The sequence below is a fragment of the Impatiens glandulifera genome, chromosome 7, assembly GCF_907164915.1.
Source record: "Impatiens glandulifera chromosome 7, dImpGla2.1, whole genome shotgun sequence".
NCBI classification, from domain to species: domain Eukaryota; kingdom Viridiplantae; phylum Streptophyta; class Magnoliopsida; order Ericales; family Balsaminaceae; genus Impatiens; species Impatiens glandulifera.
The window spans coordinates 46,173,432-46,183,761 of NC_061868.1; the positions used below are offsets into that span (position 1 = coordinate 46,173,432).

Sequence of the window (10,330 nt, forward strand, 5' to 3'; positions counted from 1 at the left end):
TTGAATGAGGTGTAATCCATTACACTAAGGAGTTTAATCTTAAGATATTTTAATTTGTTCGGATATTATTTACCAAAACTAATGTTAATAAAGATATTTTAATTTGTTCCTATATTATTCACGAAAACTAATGGTATGATTTATTTTGATTTTTATGACTTATTTTATCACGTTTATGCATTTTTGTGTACGTAAATCAATAATAAAAAAAATATTATTTCCTTATAAAAAACATAAAATTGTGAATCAGCTTGACAGTTATTTTCGGTATTATTGTTGAACAATATTTTATTATATTCTAAACTAAAAATATACGTTGTAACTGTATATTTTAAATAGTGTTATTATAGAAATTATTTAAAATTTTACAATGTAATAATTCCCATCTGTATATAAGATTTATTTTGTTTAAAAAATAAAAATATCAAAATTTAAAAGAAAAATATTTTAAACAAGTGGTAATTGAAGCTACTAAATATTGTTGATGTAATAATCTTAAAATTAACAATTATCTTTCAATAAATAAATTAATGTTACATAATAGTCATAATACATACATATTTAATCCGGTTAACTTAAAAAAATCAGTAAACAAATCTATAAAAAAAAATATAAGTGAAATATATATATATATATATATATATATATATATATATATATATATATATATATATATATATATATTCCCTAGCTAGTTGCATCTCTCATAAAATAAAAATAAAAATTTAGGTTGTATTTTGTATTTCAATAGATTTTGCTAATTTATTTTGGTATAATAAAATATTATGGAGTTTGATTTAAAATATATGATTAAGTGTAGATCTGTAATTATATAAATATTAAAATTACATCTATTAATAAGTTGAGATATATAGAAAGGCATATATTAAGTTAATATAAAATAAAAAGAAATCCCTAATATTTAGGAAATAATATATTGAGATGAATAAAAGGAAATAAACGAAGGTCTGGTTAACGAAAAGACCGATTGAACCGGATGGAAGGTTTCTATAATTCTATTAATCTATCAAGCGGTTGAAAAGGCTTAAAAGGTTTTGAGTATCCCGCGCAAGGGATCTATCTATCTAATCTATAAAGGGAAACGAAAACCCTCAAAAATCTTCAAGCCCTATCTATCTTAATTCGGATTCTTTGCCTTCCGATGGATGAAGATAGCAATCGCGTCGACGCCGCTGCATCTGCAAATGCATCTTCTTCCGTTTTTTCAGTTACCGCTCGACAAAGATTCACCGTCGAGCTTAAACCAGGTGAAACGACGATTGTATCGTGGAAGAAACTTTTGAAGGACTCTAAGTCTGAGCCATTGGATTCATCTATTCAAGCCCCATCCAATGCTCATCCTGCTCTCGAGGCTCGCATAGCTCCTGTAAGCTAGAATTTATAATACATTTTTTATTGAATTAGTTTAATGTCTTGTTGTTGATGATAAGAATGTGATTGAACAAGAAATAATTTGTATAGATAAAGATTGAATTACCTGTTTATTAGTTAGTCCATGCAACAATGTTTTCAGTTTTGGATTGGATTGGATTGGATTGTCGACACATTTAGGAGTTTTGATTTCATATCAATCTCTTATATATGTTTAACATCTAGAAACAGTTGCACTCGTTTAATTGTTGCTTTCATATAGATAATAGATTATTGATTCATCTTATGTTAGATTGGACATCCACTATTTCTTATGACTAATCATGATTATGGATTTGTAGATGGTTGCTTATGTAACTATAAACTGTAATAGTCCACTCATTGATATCATTGTTTTGAAATTGTAGGATCTTGGTGATAGTTTACTTCATCTTAAAACATAATTGTTGATGATTCCTCATAGTTGTGAAGAACGGAAGTATTTTTGTTTAGGAGCATATTGTCAAAAGAGAAAATTAGATGATGCAAAGTTTATGGTATATGGGAAGGAAACATCAGGAAGTATTGATGCGCGATTATGTTCTTGGAAAAAATTTAAACTTACAAAGGGAAGTTGGGGAGAAAACATTAAGCTCAAATTGTTAATTGAGAGTTTCAAATGAAAATTAGTAGCAAAGTTGGAGGATAAGTATGGAAAAGTAGAAGAGATTTGAGGGAAAGCTGATATAATTAAGCATGTTGTTGATGTTAGCTTGACTGTCTAGAATCTCTCTGTAGCTTCATTCACTTTTCTATCACATAGTTGCATTGCTTTATTATGCATTGCTATCATGTTTATAAAGCTGATACAATTTCTCTACTAAATGTTTTTTCTTTTTTGAATTTAATATCTCTAGGGGCAGCCGAACAAAGGTGAGGAGATAGATGCTCCGCCTGCTAACCACCGTTTTAGTGCTGTTATTGAGAAAATAGAGCGCCTATACATGGTAGGCAATATTGTTTGTTAACTGTCTTGGAATCCCTTTTGATGATTTTCAGCAATTCTTGAGTTAGATTAAATATTTTGACTCCATACTGTTTTGATGGCTGAATTCATGATTTCAAGGGTAAGCATAGTAGTGATGAGGAAGATATGAATGATGTCCCTGATGATAATGAATATGACACTGAAGATTCTTTTATAGATGATAACGAATTGGTTAGTATATTTTGTGTACAGACAGTTTTCCTCCCCCTATGTTTGTATATGCACCAGCATCTTAAAAATGTTGGGTATTCATGCTTGGCTTTTGAATTGATGAACAACATTCAGTTTTTTTTCTTGTTTCCTTTCTTGCAGGATGAATATTTTCAGGTTGATAACTCAGCAATAAAACATGATGGCTTCTTTGTTAATCGTGGGAGACTTGAAAGAATGTGAGTCTTTTCTTCTCATTCCAGTTATATTATTTGGTTTCAGTTTTCTCGTTTCCTAGAATTTCAATGCATATTATGGTCTTACATTGGTTTTTGGTCAGTGTGTTCCAATTTAGAAATAAACAGTTAATGGGGGACATGGAGGCATGTTTTGATATGCTCTATGTAGTTATATACCTTTGTGTGGTAACTTATATTCGTATCAGTTTGTGTCTATGGTTTCACATGATTGAGCAGACATGCGACTGTAAATGCTTCTGAGTTTCTCATGATATCCATCTTATACCATATCTAACTGTTTAATTGGCAGAGAACCTCCTTCATTGCCTAGCCCGTCACCAAAAAAGAGGAAAAGGAAAGATCTAACAAAATCTCAAACCGAAGCTGAAAAATGTGGTCTTCCAAATAAACAACTGAAAGTGAGGAAGAAAGGAGCTGGAAAGTCGGATCACTTGGTTGCGACTGATATCTCACACCTACCAATTTGTGCTCAATCTAGTGTATCTTGTAAAGATTTGAATATTCAGAGTGAAATACATGGTAGTCAAAGTTGTTCAAGAGAGAAATTTGCAGGAACTACAACCATGTTGGATAAGTCTACTTCGTCAAAAGTTTCCAATTCTGATGTTGGTGGCTCCTTACCAGAGGAGAAGAAGAAGAAGGATGTAGTCAAGAAGATGGGAAATGTGATGCATAGGCACCAGAATAACAAGTTGAAAGATGGGAAATTAATAACTAATGCTAATGAGTTAGATCAATCAAGTCGAAGGAAAGAAAAAGATGGCTTTTGTGAACAGCCTAATATATGTGTTTCTGAGATCAAACATCCCATTCAAACTGCGGTGAGTATTTTTATATTTATTTTCAATTGATTAGTGTACTAGGTCTGGCAACTTGTTATATTAAATGTCACTTTACTTTTTTTTTAAACTAAAAGAGAACTAACATGACATTCCACAGCTATGGCCCTCCACTTAAACTCAAAATGCTTCCAGATTAAATGTCACTTTACTAATGAGCTTTAACAAAAAAATCTTGTAACTGTATAAGAAAATGCTGTCACCTGAAGAATAATTTAGCCAATATAGGCATAAAAGGAGTTATTTGACTTAGCTAATCACACAAAAGATACAAGGAAGGAATGAGGGAGTTTATTGTTCCATTGTTGAGGCACATGCATATAATTTTATTTTTGTTATTGTTTGTGTAATATCACATCTTTTCTACACGATAAGCAAACTTTTATTTCTCTTATGTTGTTAACTTCCTTCTTTATCATTATTAAAAATTATGCAGAAGAGTCAAATCACACTGAAGGAAGCTTCCGGTATCAAACCAAAAATCTCAATGCTTGACAAAGCCATTAAGGATCTAGAGAAACTGGTGCAAGAATGTAATGAACATTTCTGATGAACATCACACTTGTTAATTTTGCAATCATTTTCTGATTGATTTGATAGTAGATTTCACTCATGTATTTTTACAGCAGCAAAACTATCACCAGTGGAAGTTCAGGATGCTGATAATGTATCTCAGGCAGTCAAGAGAAGGTTGCCATGGGAAGTGAAGCAAAAGCTAGCTAAAGTTGCTAAAATCGCGGTACATAAATCTTATTCATTGGGTTTTTGTTGTATGCACTCATTATGTTTTCTTTTAGCTTGTCCATTTGGATTCTTCATCCCTAGTGCATATAAATCTTATCAACTTAAATCACAAAATGTATTATCTCCCTTTGTTTTTTAACCATTTGTGTTGGAACATTTTTTTTGGTAAAGGCATAAGACTTTGTTTATTAAATATTGATTAAGTTGGAGCTTAAAATTGATACCTCTTGCTCCATGCAGCAAACAAGCCAGGGGAAGATATCAAAAGAGTTGATTGAGCGTCTTATGGGTATCCTTGGTCATTTAGTGCAGCTGAGGACACTAAAGGTACACGTCACTTTTTTATAGTACTTTGATCTCACTGTTGACTAGTTCTACATTAGAGATAAATTTGCACTGAGGTTACTTATTTCTGATGAGTTCTATATCTAAGAAAAGGAGATGCGATTTTCTCTTCATTATATAATGAGAATTTGTTGACAGTTCCCAACACAGTGGAACATAAATGCCAACTGTAAGATTAGTGAAACTCCTAGTTAATGGTGCGGAAACAAGATACTTTCTCAATGATGTTCTAACTAGTCTAACTACTGGGTCCTAAAACCATTTTGGAAAAACAAAATGTTAAAAATCATGGGCACTGAAGATGTATGTCAAAAGTACTTTTCGGAGAGAAAAGTTTATGGGAGCTACCACAGATTTGTATCATGTTCTTAGAGCTCTATATCTACTCTTGTTCTCTTCCTGAATATCTTTATGTAGCGATATCAAGATTTCCAGACTTTACTCCCCATTCATGTCCAGGCTGGCAACGAGAAAATCGTCAATTCCATGAATTGAGTTTGAGCTTAGTTTCTTATAAAAAGTTATTACTGACTTTTATGTTGATATAAGATGAATGAATAGATCTCTTTCAATTTCTGCCTCTGCTCTCTTCCTGATATTTGTTTTCATGGTACATGCTCGAATAGATGGTAAAATTTATATTATGCCAGTTATGCTTTTGAAAGAGATCTATTTTAGTAGTTTAATATATATATTTTTTTTGAATAAAGATGTAACCAATGTATCAGAGTGAGCAACTGTTTGTCTCTCTCTCTCTCTTCATTCATGCTTATATCAACATTTTGTCAAATTATATACATTTCTTAGCCCGAGCTTCATTTATTCAGCATTATATGACAAAACACTGTTTAATCTATTATGAGGTCACTAGCCATCCCTAATCAGGTCAATTTTATGGTCAAACCTGTTCCCTTATAAACTCATTGGAACTTGTGTAGCATCAAATGTTGTATTTTTGTGTAATGGTCAATTGCATGAAGTGGTTAGTTGCTTTGTTCAATTAAAATGATTTCAATGCTTCACGAAGCCTGCGAACCTTGCAACTTCATGATTGATGAAATGCTTCTACCTTTTTAAAAAAATGACTTCAATGCTTCATCCTTTTGGGACAGAGGAACTTAAATGTTATGGTTAACTCGGGCTTGTCTGCCAAAAAGGAGAAAGATGAGAGGTTTCATCAGATTAAGATGGAAGTTGCTGATATCATTAAACTGCAGATCCCCTATATGAAGAACCCCAAGGTAGGATCCTTGCTTTATCAGTGATGCAAACGTTTTATTTCTTTATACATTTTTACTTTTCTTTTGTGCTATCATGAATCTGAAAAGTGTTTGCTTATTTTTATTACTTTTTGGAAAGTATGATGAGATATATATGTCTTTTTTAGGCACTGGAGCATCAAGCTGGATCATCAGATGATTTTCAGGAAACAGGCAGCCTAGAGAAAGAAGCTGCGCAGAAAAAGTATGGCATGAATGATGTGTTGGAGAACAAGCTATGTGATATTTACGACTTGTTTATTGAGGTATACATTCTGCTCATTTTTTCTCATATTCATGAAGTTTGGATCAGTCAATCAAGAAAAAAACGCTCTTATTCTTCAATTCCAGGGCCTAGAGCTGGATGAAGATGCTGGTCCGCAAGCCAGAAAGTTGTATACGGAGGTAGGATTTTGGTTTCTGTTTTTTATTGCGTGTGAAAGAATTAGTCGGTTTTATGTGCTCTTCAAGCATATTACTTCATCCCATGTATTTTCAACTAATCAAGATTCAAGGTTAGTCTAGTTTAAAAAACTTGGGCCTTGTTTGATGTGGGTTATTTGGGATTATTTCCAAATAACCTACTATTCAATCAACAATTTACTTGTTAATCACATCAACCAAAATACCATCCATTTTTTTAATTTTTATTATTATTTATTCACCCCTAATGTCTTTCTACTCAAATAACCCCAATTAACCTTGTCTTCCTTGATGAAAGATTATTTGAATCCAAATAATTCCTACCAACATAAGATTACTTCAATAACAAAACCCTAAAAACCTCACTAATATTTTTTATAATATTTTAAAACATTTAACTCAAATAAAACCCCAAATAATCCAAGTTAGATATGGAGTTATTTGAAAAAAAAAATTAATTGGTTATTCAAATAACCCCAGGTCAAACAAGTCCTTAGGGTATTTGCCTTAAGATAAGCAGTGAGTTGCACAGCTCAAATGCTTGTATGTTGATTTCTTCTCACTTCCAATTATGTGATCATTTTGTGTGGTTATATTTTCCTGGTGCAGCTTGCTAAATTATGGCCAGAAGGTTTTATGGATAACCATGGGATTAAACGTGCTATATGCAGGGCAAAATCTAGACAAAAGGCGCTTCACAGTGGGCAAAAGGTATATATATATATTAGCATAAGATTTTTTTAGTTGCTAAAGACCTTGGATCTTTGTTTTCAGGAGAAAATTAAGAAGAAGAAGATGGTTACAAAAACTGAGGTGGAGGAGGGGGTTAAAGCGGAGATTAAGCCTGTCGTTCAATCCCAAAATGGGCAACGCAAGTCGGCCCTTGCACAGCTCAGCAAGCCCATTCCGAATGCAGCAAATACTTCTTCTTCTATCCCTTCTCAGACAATCATTACTTCTCCTGGTTTGGGCTTAACCAAGCAGGATAACAAGAGTAAGGATAACAAGAATAAGGGTGATTCGGTTAACACGAGTGATGTTAGCAGGATAATAACCGATCCAACTGTAAAGAAAAAAGTGAAGAGAAAGCAGCAATTGGTGCCTGAAGAAGCTCAATACCTCCACAAGAAGACACCACCATCATCAAATTCTCTCGTCAATGGAGAAGAAAGACCCAAGTCAAAAAAACAGTTAGTAGATTCTCCGCAAAAGCCAACCATGAAATCTTCTCCGGTACCTGCTGCTTCCCGAACAGTCTCTGAACTACCACCCAAGCTCAGCAGCGCATAATACCAATTATTTATGCAGATCTTGTTTTTTGCCATTCTCAGAAAAAGAAAGGGTCTTACATATATGTTATCCTTTAAATTAGTATTAAAAATGTTAGTAACTAGGTTAGCCCCCCTCGTTTCATCTTCGTTTTGGCATAACTTCATTTTAATAGCAACTATCATTTATTTACATAAACTACTGATTAGTTGTTGGGCGATCAATTCATTTATCTTCTCTTTTATAGTTGGAGATTTTTAGCTGCAATTTCAAAGTGTTTTGAACAAAGTTGATTTCATTTACAAGAAACAGAGGTGATTATAACCTACTATACCAAAACATGATCATCATTCATCATAGAGGAAAGAGTATAAATTAATACATTGAGCATTGTCTCAAGATTGTTAAGATCTTTAATCCATAGATGAGATCCCTTAAGTGTTGCCTTTCTCAGTTCCACTACATCTTTGATGAGTTTATACTTTTCTGCAAAGAAGTAGAAAAACTATGTTATGGTAAAAACATTGAGATTTTATCCTATTTCAGTGATCAAAGTTCAAGGTACATTTATCTTAATTCTTTAATAATTTCGCGATATTATCGATTTGAGAGACGGACCTATATAAATGTTGTACTTAAATTATCTCAGATATCTATTATGTATATATATCACAACTTTTTAAAAGTAATAAATAGTTATACTAGTAGAGTGTTTCCTAATTTTTGCCTGGTGAACTCAAAGATGATGGGATCAAGAAAAAATATTATTTAAGCCCAAGTTTTTTAAAGGAAGATTTAAATTAAATGATTGAGATTGGCACAATTATGTTAACTGTTAAGTTATGATGGTCAACGTACAAAACAAAAAATGAATGAAATTATAGTCAACTCAATAAATAAATAAATCAGAAGTAAAAAAATTGGGAGTAGAAACTTGATAACTTGTTTATTTTAAAATATACTTAAATGTTTTAATTATAACAAACATCTAAAATTAATATAACAAACTTATATACAAAGTTATTATTTTGATATATACCCATGTATAAATATATAACTCAATCTATTCTATTTATTATTATTATTAAAGCTTATTATTTTCCAATAATTAATATATATTTTAAAGTTAACATTTCTATCAATAAGAAGAGAATACAAATATATTTTTTTAATTTGCAATTAAAAATTCTCAATTCAATTGATTAAAATCTGTTGGTTTCTTTTCTTTCCTCTTTATAAATTAACTTACAATAAATTTAAATTCTAGTATCCACAAATTCATGCATTAAATATTAAGTTGGTTATAAATTATTGAATATATGATGATCTATATATTCAATCATTCACATTGATGTGATTTTATTAACTTTATCATTAATTAAATAAAATTAACTAAAAAAATACCAACATAATAATAATTTTAAACAATTTTTCTTATGTAACAAAGACAGAAGCAATACACAATATATTTTTTCTTTTTACATCATAGCTTTAATTATTTTGTTCTGAGTACATATCTAATTAGTTTAGTTATTTAAATATATTTTATATCAAACAATAATATTATACTAGTTTATATTATATCAAAAACAATTATTTGACGAGTGAAATATTTTTCAGTTCATATTTGGTCAATATTAAAGTTCAATTATTCAAATTAGTCTAATAACATGCTATTTGTGTTCTCTATAGTTTAGTTTATAATAATAATAAATCAAGACAATAAGTAGATATGTCCCAGACTTAAAATTTGTTTGGCTTGTTATGTGCTCAATAATTTATCATTGTGTTTAAATGATTTTTTTTCTTCATTTTTAGTGTACATTTTCAAAAAATAATAATAAATCAATATTATTAGTAGTAGTTTATCTTTAGATACATATTATTATGACGTTTTCTGAGATTTATTCAGAAAGTTAGTAGTGTTTGTCAGAGAATTAATCGTTATTTTTGAAAATTTACAAGTTCGATAACTTTTTTAGTATCATATTTTTTACATATATGTTATGTTTAAACAATTTTTTAAATTTTTTTTTAATATAGATGAACCTTTTTCAAAAAATAATAATAAATCAATACTATTAGTAGTAGTTTTTTTTTTCTTTAAATGCGTATTATTATGACGTTTTCTGAGATTCATTCAGAAAGCCAGTAGAATTTGTCGAAGTATTAATCGTTCTTCTTAAAAATTCATGAGTTCGATAACTTATTGAGTATTTTTTTTTCTTTACATATCATGTTTGAATGTTTTGTTGATATATTTAAACGATTTTTATTTTTATTTTTAATATACATTCCTCTTTTTCAAAAAATAATAATAAATCAATAAGTTTGTCTTCTGATTCTTATCATTCATAATATTATGATACTTTTTAAAATTTGTTTAGAAAGTTATAGTCTTTCGAAGAATTAATCGTTTTCTCGAATATTTATGAGCTCGATAACTTATTGAGTATTATTTTTTTTTTCTTATATTTTTCTTTTAATATCATATTTTTCATTACGTACACAATTTTTTATTTTACTTTAATATACATGAACTTTAAAAAAAATAATAATAAATAAATACTATCAGTAGTAGTATGCCTTTAGATGAAATAACACACTTCATTTGCACTTGTA

General features: G+C 30.1%; 1 protein-coding gene across 2 annotated transcripts; it reads left to right on the plus strand.

Annotated features, from left to right (window-relative positions):
* The first annotated feature begins 1,046 nt into the window (after positions 1-1,046).
* LOC124910744 (ubinuclein-1-like) lies at positions 1,047-7,929 on the plus strand. 2 transcript variants are annotated; one of them, XM_047451425.1, is made up of 13 exons: positions 1,047-1,387; positions 2,289-2,378; positions 2,498-2,590; positions 2,732-2,808; positions 3,119-3,650; positions 4,105-4,201; positions 4,295-4,407; positions 4,653-4,739; positions 5,870-5,998; positions 6,145-6,282; positions 6,368-6,421; positions 7,049-7,150; positions 7,214-7,929. In XM_047451425.1, exons 1-13 carry the CDS (start codon positions 1,163-1,165, stop codon positions 7,727-7,729), a joined length of 2,253 nt encoding a protein of 750 aa, XP_047307381.1. In that variant the 5' UTR covers positions 1,047-1,162; the 3' UTR covers positions 7,730-7,929. The 2 variants fall into 2 exon arrangements, with proteins under 2 accessions (XP_047307381.1, XP_047307382.1); XM_047451426.1 differs by having other exon boundaries at positions 4,298-4,407.
* Positions 7,930-10,330: the final 2,401 nt, after the last annotated feature.

What these genes read in the sequence shown, in the direction of transcription:
- LOC124910744 (XM_047451425.1), top strand. Translation starts at nt 1,163, where the DNA reads ATGGATGAAGATAGCAATCGCGTCGACGCCGCTGCATCTGCAAATGCA. An exon ending in AGAGAAACTGGTGCAAGAAT is followed by an intron (nt 4,202 to 4,294) that starts GTAATGAACATT and finishes GTATTTTTACAG; the next exon opens with CAGCAAAACTATCACCAGTG. An exon ending in CCTATATGAAGAACCCCAAG is followed by an intron (nt 5,999 to 6,144) that starts GTAGGATCCTTG and finishes TGTCTTTTTTAG; the next exon opens with GCACTGGAGCATCAAGCTGG.